Consider the following 13,521-nt stretch of genomic DNA (forward strand, 5'->3'; position numbering starts at 1 on the left):
TTGGCCGTTTTCCCCCATGAGGTACCGACATGACGCAGAGTTGAAGTTTGCATGATTTCTAAGGCGGTATCAGATGAGTAATTCTGCCAGCGTGTAATGAGCAGTGTTGTTAATCTTACTTTTAAAAAGTAATTATAGTTACAAATTACTTCTCCCAAAAAGTAATTGCATTAGTAACTCAGTTACCTGAATGTAAGAGTAATTAGTTACTTTGCATAGTAACAGGAGATAATTTTCATGTTTTGTTTTGTTTCCTCAAAAAAAAAAAAAAAAAAAAAAACATAGGTCACACTATGTGCAGTTTAAAAGGTTTTTGGGACAATTGGCCCTAGCCCAATTCTTTACCCTAATTTACCCTGAATAAACCGTTTACGTTGTTAAAATTGCACCCATTATTGCATTAGTTCCCTTCTGTCTACTTTCGACATGTGAAAGTTTAAAAACTGTTTCATCATTTAAAGATAGATTCAATTCAAGATTTTGCCAATTTAGGAATATTTTTGATAAAAAGTTACTTAGGTTCGCTTGGAAGGTTCTCTACAACAGAGCCTTCCTAAGAAGTCTACTGCTTGAAGATGGTGACTGTTTACTAACGCATCTATTTCCTATATATGTTGCTAATGCCGCCGTGTCTGTCACTTTGCCTCTTGTTCCACATATATGTGATATCTACCGTAGCATCATGTGGGCGTAGTTTGTAGGCTATCGGCCACAGTCAAGTATTATTGGAGGCACCTAGCATCGCGTTTGCAACGGCATCACAACTTTCTCGCTTCCTCCCCACTCCTGCTCTGCTCTGTCATCTCCGTGAGTCAGTCTCCCTCAGACTTTTCTAACGTCATTCAACCAACATAGCAACGCATAGTGACGCACGCCTTTCCATGCTCAGTAACGGTAGCAGCGTTGCCAAGATGAGAAAAGTAATTAATTAGATTACTCAGTACTGTAAAAAATAACGCCATTAGTAACGCCGTTATATTTTAACGCCGTTAATAACAACACTGGTAAACAGAGTATGGTATAAAATTGCTGAACAACAGATTTTCATTAACTGTGCCAATTTGTGCTGTAAGTAGGGCTGGACGATTCATCGATTGTGATTTTTTTACTTTGTATCTTAACTCATTTGCTCCCAAAAACGTATCAATACGTTCTATTTTTAATTGCTTCAGTGTCCCAAAAACGTATTTATACTTCTTTTGCGTTTTTTTTTTTTTTTATTCAAAATCTGCAACTAGAGGTTCTCATATATCTTAGATAGAATGCACAAAGCTCAAAACCCATTTTAAAAGCAATAAAACTGCCCACTGGAGGGCAGTAGCACATTAGGTAAGACTCCCCCAACCCGATTGAACCAGTACAGCATTGTTGTGACCGTGCTGCTCGCCTAGCAGAGCCCGCGCTTGCCGCTCAGGTCCCCCACACCCTCGAGTGTCCTGCACGGAAACGCGCACGGCCAAACTAGTCCACCCCCCCCCCCCCCCCCCCCCCGTAACACAAGTTCCCCAGGCAAACGAGGCAGTGGTCACTGTAAAAGAAAGACTAAAAAAAATCCATCTTTAATACGTATGTGTGAATAAATTGTTACTTTGCTATTAAAAGCTCTATTTGTCTAGTTGTTCATGTTATTTTGTAAAAGGAAAACATTATTCAGATGTTTGGGATGTAACTGGAGCAAAAAATAGCTGTGTTAAAGTCAAAGTTATGTTTGAAATGTATGCGTTTACAAAAAGCTCATTTTCTCCGTTTTTTCATCAGAAATTAGAAAATTGCTCAAACTAAGCTGTTTTCTAATGCTGATTTCTAGAGAATGGAAAAAGATATGAACTTACTTTTTACTCTGTGCTGAAAGAAGAGAGACTAATCTTTCTTTTGGTTGGTTCCATGTTTATATAGCAATAGAACTGAATTTTCGGTGGGCCTTGCAATATCAGTCAAAATCCAGTAAAACGGCCGGGAGTGAAGGACCTTGCTCCGGTGAAAATGGCTGGGAGTGAATGAGTTAATGTAATAACGTATAATGTTGGGGTCGTGAGAAGTGGGAGGGACATTTCAGCATAGTAAGTACTGCTAATTTTATGTTGTTTAACATTTACTTAGAAAGAGGTTGTTGAAGAGACCACTAAATGTCTAAATGTCCCCCTTTTCAGACAGTTGACTGAGGCTAACAAACCTTGCTCTTTCTAAAAAGGTAGATTTTTTTTTGTTGCAGCATGAGTTGCTTTTAGGAGCCAACTCTGTTAACTAAAACTTCCCCAACACCTGATGATTTAAAATATACTTAACTTAAATGATAAAATCAGTCTGTTTGAGCCATGAATGCCCAACTTGTGTGGGTTTTCTCCAATTGTGATGCTGCAGAGCGCATAAAATTCAATGGCTTTTTGCAATAGCACTGCTACACCAAGCCACTCCTCTGTTTGCTTTGACACTTGCCGCCCTGCTCCGTCAGCACTGGGCCGCATTGATGCGACAGAATTATGAAAATCAAAGCCTCCACAAGCTGAGGCATGTGGCTTAATCAGGTTGACATGACATGGGTATGGTCTGCACCACAAAAAAAAAAAAAAAAGGGAGCGCGACACAAGCGTGATAGGCTCTGGACAGCTACACGTGGCCCCTGTATCCGTGCGCATAGTCGTGACATGCTGCAACTGGATGACATAGTGCCAGCGTTGCACTTTTCTGGCCGGTGCATGACCTGGCATAGGCCGTGTGGGCTTCCCCTCAGCAAGAAGACACAGCAGCTCGCTGGCAGCTTTGGTGATGACTGGACGAGGTTTTGATTGACAGCTTAGCCACTGGCATGTACTAGAACTGAGTTATTTTACAGCCTGCAGGGTTGTTTTGACCCTATTGACGTGTGGTAATCCAGTGAGTTTAGTAAGGTAATGATGCTATCTCACTGCTAAACTCTTCTGGGGCCTACTTGCTTCTGTTTGACTCAATATCCTACTTTATTAATAAAAAAGCTAGGTGTCCTTGTACTGAATTTGCACTGCATGAAACGGGTGGGGAACAAAAAAAAAAACATTGTATCAGTCAGGTAACAGAGGACAAGAAGGGTCTTCTCAATTTCCCAAGGCCTCCCCAATATGTCCCCATTCGCAAGATTTATTATTTTTCTCCTGATAAGTGTTTAGAGTTTTTCCTTAACCTTTTGGGGTTTAGATCAGGGGATGTCACTAAGCCTGTCGCAATATGCAATAATTCCATTTATCGCACGATAAATAAAAATAAAGGCGGTAATTTTTCCGCTGCGATTTATCGCCTCGCGTGCAAGTGTGTGCGTGCTTGCGGCAGACGTGCTGTTAAAAGTTCGGGTTCCGTGTTACCAACTACTTAAAATGCATCTTCGTTCCAGGTCAGGCAAAAAAATAGCTCCGGATTGACTGCGGACCATCTCCGGCGTGCTGGAGCCCGCCGAATGGTTAAGGCGATTTTCTATTTTTGCTGGAAACGCATACGTCAAAATGGGCAGATCCAGGCCAGGAGTCAACAGCCCAGTGTCTTTTTAACGGTTTAAACACCAGCAAACATGGACGAAGAACGTTTCATCATGGAGGTGGAAAGTCACAAAGTGAATTATGATGCAGCAGATCATTATTATAAGGACAGCATTAAAACGGAAGTTGCAAGGTGTCTTATTAAGTGTGTTACACTTCCTTAACCTGTTGCTCTCGGTAAACGGTCTCTTTGTCACTCCCGCATCACATGAATAAAACAACATCACTGTTGCGTGCGCTTCCGGGTATTTATTACGAAGTCCGCCAAAACATTGTTACCGACTTGGCTGCTACGAACAACCTCGCTTTGACAACGGACAGCTGAATGGAAATGATGAACATTGAGTGGCAAATTAAGAGCGCTGTGCTTCAGTCTCATTCCGTTCATGAAAGTCGATTGTCATATGCTGGTGTTGTGCAGTAATAAGCAAACGTGACTTCTGTGGCGTTTGCTAACTTTTTTAATGCGCGCGCACACGAGATATCATGAAATAGCAAACTAGATGTGCTACGTCCCATGCCATTGGCTACGTGAGCCCAGAGTGATTATGGGAGACGTAGTCCATATACTACATCGATGAATTATAAACCGCCATGACTGAATGGAAGTTAAACAGGCCAAATCAATCCATAGCAGTGACTATAGATAATGCTGCAAATATTGTTAATTCGGTACGTGACACAGATGGATTCAGACCACAAATAGGATGTTTTGCTCATGTAGTAAACCTAGCTGCTAAGAGAGCTGTAGCAATCAACAGTGTGCCCCGCCTCACTTTACAAACAGTAAAGATTGTTCTCAGCACTTTTATAAAAAATTTCTTCAGATCAGTAAGAAGTAAGCACATAAATATTATGCACTAAAATGCATGTTTATATGATGGCAATTTAATTTTTGCTCATTAGCAAAAAAGAAAAAAAACAAACAAAAAATACAGTTGTTATTTTATTTTTTTTCAGAGCATTAAATGTATTGGATCGAATCGAAAATCGTGTCCCCCGTATCGAAAATCGTACCGAACCGTGACTTAACTGTATCGTTTCATCCCTATGGAACACCATAGCAGAAGCTATGAGGGGAAAAGTTTTCATTTGCCTAAATGCTTGAATTATTAAGTGCAATTTTATTTTATTTTTCTTGAAAAACACATTTTATTTATTCTGTGCTTCTGTGCGGTATTAATATTGGTGTCTTTTACTTAAGAGGCATAGGCTATTGTTTTTAGTTGTGATTTCTTAAAAAGTATTTTTGAATTTAAGAGTAAACATTTATCGTGTTTAAATGGGTGTACTTGATCTATTAATATACACTGTATTCTCGCTGTGTTATTGTAAATTGTTTTTTTTTTATATGGGGGGGGCGCAATAATATCGCATATCTCAATAATTTATGAGATAAATTATCGCACACTAAAATGTGTTATCGCGACAGGCCTAGATGTCACCATGTTTGTCAATTGTGGGCCTTTGTCAATTGTGAATCCCATTGAGGCATTGTTGTGATTAAGGGCTTTATAAATAAATGTGACTTGATCTGATAATGTGACATTAGCTGAGGTTCAAGTAGAAATCATGACAACAAATGTTACCATAATAAGTGTTAATGAACCAAGATATCAAATGAGTAAAGCCTTAAAGTGAGGATGAAACTCAAAGCTTACCACAAAATATATACAGTAACTATCTTTTACAGCCTTTCACAAAGTACTGTCTTTGATCATGTATTAAATTCATTTGCTGGCCTAAAATGACACTCGGTGGCGCTTTATACAAGTGTCAGAAGCTTCTATTTATAGGCAAAGCTGAGCAATAATACTCCGTTTGTGTGTTTTGGGGAATTAGTGGATAAATTCGGAGCGACGGGTGACTGGAAGCTTAGTGAGAGGGTTCCGCGGCAGAAATAAAGTGGCATTAGCATGAGTTGCTCTGAAGGGGGGGAAAAATTACCTCGTTAAATCTGATAGTGGCTTATTTCAGAGGGTGGTGGTGGTGGGGGGAGTCAAGCAGGATGACAGTTGCGGATGGGGGAACAATGCCGATCTGTCGCCCGCCAAGAACTGGCGGATTGAGGTGGGGTGGGGTGGTGGAGTGTGGGTGCTTGCGGGAATACGTGAAATGATTCAGCAAGAGTATTTAACCCGATTCAGCAATGCTCAGCTCAAAAAACTCAAAAGAGAGACAGTGTGAGGTCCAAGCACTTCTAATCTATGACAGAAGGGGATGATAGATGGTAACGAGGAATTTTATGTTGTGTCAAGCCATAGGTAGTTGCTTGTTTATTCTTAGTGGCTGCTGGCCATTAGGGGCATGGTAACACTGGCAATGAAAAGTTTATTTTTAGTAATGGAGGTAATGAATTGACTTATTACCTGTGTTCCAATGAATGCACATTTACAAAGAACTGTACGTACTGTCGCGAACCACAACATGCAACATTTGTCTAGCCGTCTATTCACCCATTCATTCATCAATCGTTCAATCTTGTGTCTATCATATAATTATTTTATTCTTCTGCCTAATCATCCGTTCAGCTACCTGTCAATCTATTCATCTAGCTATGTTAAAAGTGGAGTTGAAAAGCATTTTAAAATGATATTGGAGAATACATACCTGTCAACCTGAGGCCGTTGGCAATCTAACAAATAGTGAAGTATTCCCTTACAAATTGGTGACTAATCTTACAACATTGTATATAGCGTGCAATATGGAACAAAAATAAAACAATTTTTTTTAAATAATACGAATTTGTTGGTAATATTGTAACATATAACCTGGTACAATCAAAGAACAATCAATATCTTCAGCTACATCATGATTACTAAAATTTAACAGTGACTTTTGTTAAAACTGTATGTAGCACTTCTGGCAATTTCTATCATGTCTTGATGGCTGCACTTCATGGCTCTTCAGCTCGCAATTCAGTTTGACTTGAAGGTAGTTCAATAGTGTGTCCAATTATAAATTAAGAAGGTCAATTGATCAAATTAATTTACTGATGCAATCTTTGAGTCAGGGAACATTTCTTTTGCTAATTCTGAGAATAATCAGCAATAGTTGCAGGCAAATTGTGTTCGGCAACAAATTGGCAGAATAAAAGCTCCGCTTTCGTCGCTTTTCATTCTGCAGACTTCATCTTTATGACCAGTGTTGTTAATCTTACTTTTAAAAAGTAATTAATTACAGTTACAAATTCTCCCAAAAAGTAATTGAGTTGACCTGAATATAAGAGTAATTAGTTACTCGGCAAAGTAACTGGTGTTACCTTTCATGTTTATTACCAACATAGTAAGCTTTGCTATGTTTGGTAATTTAATGTTGTGAATCAACAGTTAAAAGTTGTTAAAATTGCTCCCGTTTTTGCAATAGTTCCCTTCTTTCTTCTTTTGACATGTGAAAGTTTTAAAACTGTTTCATCATTAAAGATAGATTCAAGTCAAGATTTTGACGATTTAGGAGTATTTTAGATAAAAAATTACTTAGGTTCGCTAAGAAGGTTCACTACTACAGAGCCTTTCTGAAAAGTCTACTGCTTTAAAATGGTGGCTGTTTACTAACGTCGCCGAGTCTGTCATTTTGCATGTAGTTCTATATGCATGTAATATCTAAAAGTAGATGGTCGGCTGTCGGCTACAGTCAGGAAATATTGGAGCCACCTGGCCTAGCATCGCGTTTGCTAAAGCGTTATGACAAACACTTCTCTCTCCGTGTCTCTGACTTTTCAGCGTCATTCAACCATCGTAGTAACGCATAGTAACACACAATGTCTCGTTGCTGAAACGGTGACAAAATCCGAACGGAGAGAAAAAAAACGTAATGCACGAAAAACGTACAGATTTTGAATGTACGGCGTACAAATTTAAAAGTCAGTGCTCACTTGTAGAAAATTACGCCTAAACCATACAACTTGACAGGTATGACAATATCAACATCGGCTGTTCATTATCGGTTTCGGGCCGATTTGCATGTTGCCTTCAAAGTGAATATAGAAGCCTTCTGCCTTTGTACAAGCGCTGGTCACAGCTTAGCACTGCAGTTATGCTAAGTGACCATTGGATGTCTCCAAAATAGGATGCTTGGGATTTGCTATGTGAGCAGACCAATTGACCTGGGCATTACAATACAATTAGCCATAATATGTTAAGTCCACGACTCAGTATCTGTTTGATTTCAGTTTCGGATTTTTGGAGTTGGACAATATCGGGATATCGGTTAAAATGTCATTATCGGACAACTCTAGTTAAAAGTCTTACTTAAAGCTATTTTTGAAGACGATGACGACTATGAGACTATCTATTCTGGGGGAGGAGTCAATAGTCGCTATATTGGCAAATATCCTATATAAGTTTGTTTGCTGATAACTGAATTAGGGATGTGCCACAATTCGATGGTGATTCAGGGTGGTACGATTCGATTATTGAACAATTAGAATATCTTAATGATTAAACAGGAATGATGGAAACATGCCCATACAAAAGAAGCTGCCCTTAAACTGCTTTTTTTAAACAAGAAAGTACAAAAACATTAACCATTTTAAAGGTAGTCCTTATTTCTCAACATGCCCATACAACACACAGCTGACCTTGAGATAATCTTTTTCATAAGAAGGTGCAAAAACATTAGCTATTTCAAAGGCAGTACTTATTTCTCTCAACAATACAATACAATTTACACAGGTGGAATGAATTCCACATTTTCTGGAAACAAAGTGTCTTTAGAAATAAGACTTCTTTTAACCAATATACTTTGTTTTTACAGATTTCTGTACTATTTCGCATGTTTGCAGTGTTAACGCTGTTCTTAATAATGGTTTTACACGTACTGCATAACTGAGTAACTTTTGTACACCAACAAACAACGGACAAATGGACATGGAAATACACGTTATCGAATTCGCTAATTAGCTTAGCGCTCGGCGCTAACTGTTAACATCTCAAAAACAACAACAACAAAGGCTAAACAGTACAAGAGGGTTCGTAAACTATCACCTCTTATAGACACACACGGGACTTAGCAACACACTCAAGACATTTTTCAATTGACATGACTTGAAACTACTGCTGGACAACTGAACGACAAGGAGCAACGAACTCTCTCTCTCTTCCCCTCTCGCTCTAGAAAATAACTTGCTCACAGAAGCGTGACCGCCGGGTCCCTGCCTGTCTCATACACAAATGTATTTTCCAGTGTTTTGAAAAGGCGTAAATCTCTCGCTTAGTAACCGGCAGCATCCATCATAACGTTGTGCGTGCTTCCATCAAAGGTGGCCAGGCGGCAGACGTGTCTTGAATTTCGTTCCGCTATGCACAGCTGTCATAAAGTTATTAGGGAAAATCATCGTTTTTGAACATTTATGAATCGTAATTGAATCGTCACGTGTCGAATCGCGATGCATCTAATAATCGATTTTTTGGCACTCCCTTATAACTGATATAATAATAATAATAATAATAATAATACATATCGGTGATGTATCTGTAGATATGAAATAGGAACAGACTAACAAAATCAATACTGTACATGATCAGTCACAAATTCTTATAATATTATAATACAGAGATTCAGGCATGAAAATGGGTCAGGGGTTAAAAAGGTGAGAAAGGTGTGGAGGAAATATGTTCCGGCGTTCTGCCAAAATGTCCTCTGTCGGCGAAACGTCCTACATGTGGCGAATTTGACCATTTTAATTTTTCACATAAGGCTTAATATTTGAGCGGGGGTTTAATTAGTTGAAGGAGTTGATTTCAACCACCATTGACTCGCGCTGGCTTAGCCACTCCGGAGCCCTGAAACTAACAAATAACTGGCAAACTGCGCAGAATTTGTTCAAATCAACTCCAATGACTAATTAAACCCCGGCTAACTCAAAGATTAAGCCTAATGTAAAAAATTCTGAACTTCCCCTTTAAAATAAAGACCATTGAATATGGCCATTAAAAGGTTGTCTATAAAAGTTTTAGAGCAATAAAATAAACAACAAAAATGAATGAAATGAACAAGAATCCTTCAAACTACTGTATTTCATAATGGGTCCAAATTATTTTTCGAACGGATCATGTGACGATAGCACCGTAGAGACAGCCCTTTGCATTGCTTAGCCAAAACTACAGCTGAGGAGGCAAGATGGATAGTTAGAATTTCTTTCAACCTTAGCTTCCTAACCTAAACCTTCAACAACAACTGAGCTTGAACCGAGGATTGAGCACGAGCAGTATCAAAAAGTCCTGGCTTTCATGTTACCTGTTGTGCTGTAATTCCAAGTGGTGCTTGAATTGGATGCTTTTAGCGGTCGACAGTCTTTTTGAGCCAGTGCAAAGTTCGCAGCGCACGGAGATATTTTTGTCATCTTTACTGGACAAAAATGTGAAGTAATGGCTGTGTTTCCAGTGTGCAAATGCAGCCGTTTGTAGTATATCTCCTGCCTATTTCATTGCATCCTGGCGAGGTAGCAAGGCTATGTTGTTTTGGCCACAAACTCCCAGCGCTCACGGCTCACGCATCATGGTAATACACGTGACCCTTTTTTTTTTTCCATCCCCGATTAGAAAATGTGACATGTGATGTCACTCCCATGACTACAGTATTCTTCATTCTACATACATTATGGGGCAATAACAAAATAATAACGTACAGGCATCAAGGAAAGTAATTTTACTCAGATTACTGATTTAGAAAAATGAACGCATTAGATTGTTCTTTCCTGAAAGAAAGTAATCAGATTACAGTTACGCATTACTCACATAACGCGTTACTGACAACACTGCTTTTATATTACCGTTAAATACACAAGCTTGAAGCTACCTTAAGGGGAGCTATTTTTTCACCGGACGCTCTGGCAGTGTTCAACGCAAGCTGCAACAAACGGCAGTAACTTTGTCATACCGCAAAATATGAAAACGATTAAAACCATTACTCACCAAATTCAATATGCTGGCAAATGCATTCATCTAAAAAAAATTGGGAGTGAGATCTCACCTCGTCCAGCGAACATGAGTTTGTGCTTAGGACAAGATCATCTGTCGCAATTAGCGATCTTTGACGCTCCCCCCCCCCCCCCCCCCCCCGCATACAAACTTGTTTCTCTCTCAGCGGCTGTGATTAACCTCAATGAAGTTGCTCTCCTAGCTTAGCTAAGCCTTGCATATCATTCGTCTTTGTAAGTTTTTAGTAACTTTGTGTATTGAATTTGAAAGGAAAATGTGTGTTTTGTTTTTGGCAAACTTTTTCATGAAGCTAAACTGTTGAAGCGACTCACACGTGGAAGAATACGATTGTACAACGTTTTAAATGTATTCATTTGGTATATTTCAGTTACCACGATTTGAGAGCTCAATGCACTGCAGAATTTACGCCTTGCGTTTGAAAAGTTTGTTTTTGGGTTTGCTGGAATAGCGTCACTGACACTCGCAGCATCAAACAGGGGAAGGGGTAAGCGCTGCCGCGCCAAGCCACTTCTGGCTGCATTTTCGACGCATGAAAAATAACGAATACGAAGTACTGTATGACGGAAAATTTTAGTGGTTTTGTAACCGCAACGTTTTCATAGCATGGTAAACCGTGAAGGTAACCGGCACATGCCTACACCCGACCCCCCCCCACCCCCCTTAAAAGTTTTCTCATCGGATCTACACGATTCACGTAGGTCATCCTTTTTTACTTCAAAACGGCGAATTTCGCCGAAAGGTGAGAGATTTTCATGCCTGGAGATTGCATTTGGATGTGTGCTCATTCTAGTCATAGAGTTATAAATCCTTTCGTCCATCGCCAAACAATATGTACAGCTTCAAAATATTAAGCGAGCCAATCATATTGAGCCAACACGGCAAATCAAAGCAATTAAACTGAACAAATTTCAATTACACACTTTTAACAGCGACACAAAAATTAATCCGAGCCTCGTTTAGCAGGCTAAACTTTGTGAGGCCCTCAGAAATCTGAATATAGCGTTCATTTTCACCTGACAGGGGACCACAGCCCGCACAATAGAGGGGTTTATTAAAGCCTGTGTGCTTTTTGGCTCTTTGGCAAGCTAACACGATGTGACAAACACAGCTGTTCAAAGAGTTTATTCTCAAGCCGCTGCAAATCGATTAAATTAATGAGGCGTGCCCCTCGCGCTCTCACTGCAACCGGCTGCTTGTCGTGGGGCAGCGCTGGCTGCCATTTAGCGGCGGCACTCAGGCGGCACCGCTGGTGCCGTTTATCACTGACTTAACACGGAGGCCGAGGAACGTGGATGTTTATGTGTTGTGTGAGGTCGAAATAGCAGTGTATGAAAACATGCATTACACTCATTTACCTGAGAGAGCCAAAATGTTTGGTCAGAGATTCCCGAGTGTCCACTGCGGCCACGTTGGACAAGGCAAAGTCGTGCAGCTCCGGGAAATGAGCAAAGGCTGCTCTCTGCAAAAAAACAAAGGTGACATTCATGTTAAAGTAAATGTCCGGGCAAATGCTAAGTGTGGGAAACAGCACTGCAGCCAATTGGAGTCAATTTATTACAATACTGGGAGTTGTTTGTGCTGGTTACCTGCAGCGATGTGATTCTGTCATAATGTAGCGTTGTCATCTCCTTCTCCGTCAAGGCCATTCCTGTTTGGTCGTTAATCTCGAAGCCCGTGTAGAATTTAAGCATGTCGAGCAACTGTGCATAAAGGAAGAAACGCATGAGTTACGTCTTTCGGATTTTCACCATTCAGACATATATTGTGTGCGTTGATTGTGTTACAAGGTGCAGGTCTTGTACCTGACAGAAAAGGTGGCCCTCCTTCTCCCGTTCAGTGAGGCTGGAAAGATGGCAACTAACCATAAGGTGGGAATCATCGAGCACTGTGTTGAACCAACGCCTGGTGGGCAGCAGGGCCTTAAAAAGCAACAGATTCTGGTTATCGTAACAATTACTTTTAAAGCAAAATGGCAGTAAACTATCGCGTGTCAATTCATTCGGTTCAGCTATGCATCGAAGAAGAACCAAAGCCGGTATTACTCAGCAACATGTCTATCATGAGAAGACCCAGAAAAAAAAAGTCTCAAGCAAGCAGGCATGCCTGAAAAGACAGAGGAAGCCTGCTGTTTTGCTTCCAAGCAGCCAATTTCTGGGTCATTCTGGTTATTTTCCAAGGGACTTTTACAAAATGACTCATCCTCAACATTTGGGAAATTCAATCCGTGAGGACAGTTATATTTAGTAACATGAAATTCAGGAGATATTTATGAGTAAACATATACCAAATCCTTAAAGGGAACCAGGGTTTTCGTTTTTATAAAATTTGAAAATAGAGTGTAACTAGTAAGTCGCCATTGTACATGATGATGCAATGCACTCTGGACGGTGACATCACTGGGCAGCGCTGCCATACTTCCACAGTGTCACTCGTTAGCTACATTAACATGTCGTCGGTTCTGCCCTTTCAATTTGAACCAAAGCGGAAAAGCGATGAGCAGGACAGCACGGTCGATATTTCACTAAACGAGCAGCAAAAGCTAAATGAAGGTCTCCAGCGAATATCGAGCCCACGTTTCCCGTGCGACAGAGCGCGTAGACCACAGGACTACACTTCCGCGCAACATTAGAATCATGATTTTTCCTTCCCGAAAGGGGAACGCAACTGAAAAGAAAGTTCGGCTGGCTTGACCACAGAATTACAAAACGCGGCTCACTTCAGACAGCAAGCAAACAATAACATTGGGATTGCGTAAAAGGGTTTATTGAACACACAAAAAACATGATCGCGAAAAGAGAGACACAAAAAGGGTCAGTGACAGTGGGTCGGGATCAATTTAAAAAAAAAAAAAAAAAAAAAAAAAAAAAACGGAGGGAAAACCACGGTGAAATGCAGACAAACAAACAAAAAAAACAAGGCAATGATACAACTAACAAAGAAGGGATATACAAACTGTCTAATTGCAGAAAGTCAATATCTTGGCAAGCCACCTAGCATTGGTTTAAAGTAGGGCTGCAGCTATCGAATATTTTAGTAATCGAGTAATCGACTGAAAATTCTATCGATTAATCGGA

The 13,521-nt window shown here is 40.1% G+C and overlaps 1 protein-coding gene across 2 annotated transcripts in view; it reads right to left on the bottom strand.

Annotated features, from left to right (window-relative positions):
- aqr (aquarius intron-binding spliceosomal factor) overlaps nt 1–13,521 on the bottom strand; it is a 145,165-nt gene that overhangs the window by 111,215 nt on the left and 20,429 nt on the right. For both annotated transcript variants that reach the window (XM_057859735.1, XM_057859734.1), the window contains exons 12-14: nt 12,250–12,366; nt 12,034–12,147; nt 11,803–11,906 (exon numbers count right to left, since the gene is read on the bottom strand). In XM_057859735.1, coding sequence (XP_057715718.1) covers nt 11,803–11,906; nt 12,034–12,147; nt 12,250–12,366 — 335 coding nt within the window. The remainder of the gene's footprint in view (nt 1–11,802; nt 11,907–12,033; nt 12,148–12,249; nt 12,367–13,521) is intronic.

Source organism: Corythoichthys intestinalis, chromosome 15 (genome assembly GCF_030265065.1).
Source record: "Corythoichthys intestinalis isolate RoL2023-P3 chromosome 15, ASM3026506v1, whole genome shotgun sequence".
NCBI classification, from domain to species: domain Eukaryota; kingdom Metazoa; phylum Chordata; class Actinopteri; order Syngnathiformes; family Syngnathidae; genus Corythoichthys; species Corythoichthys intestinalis.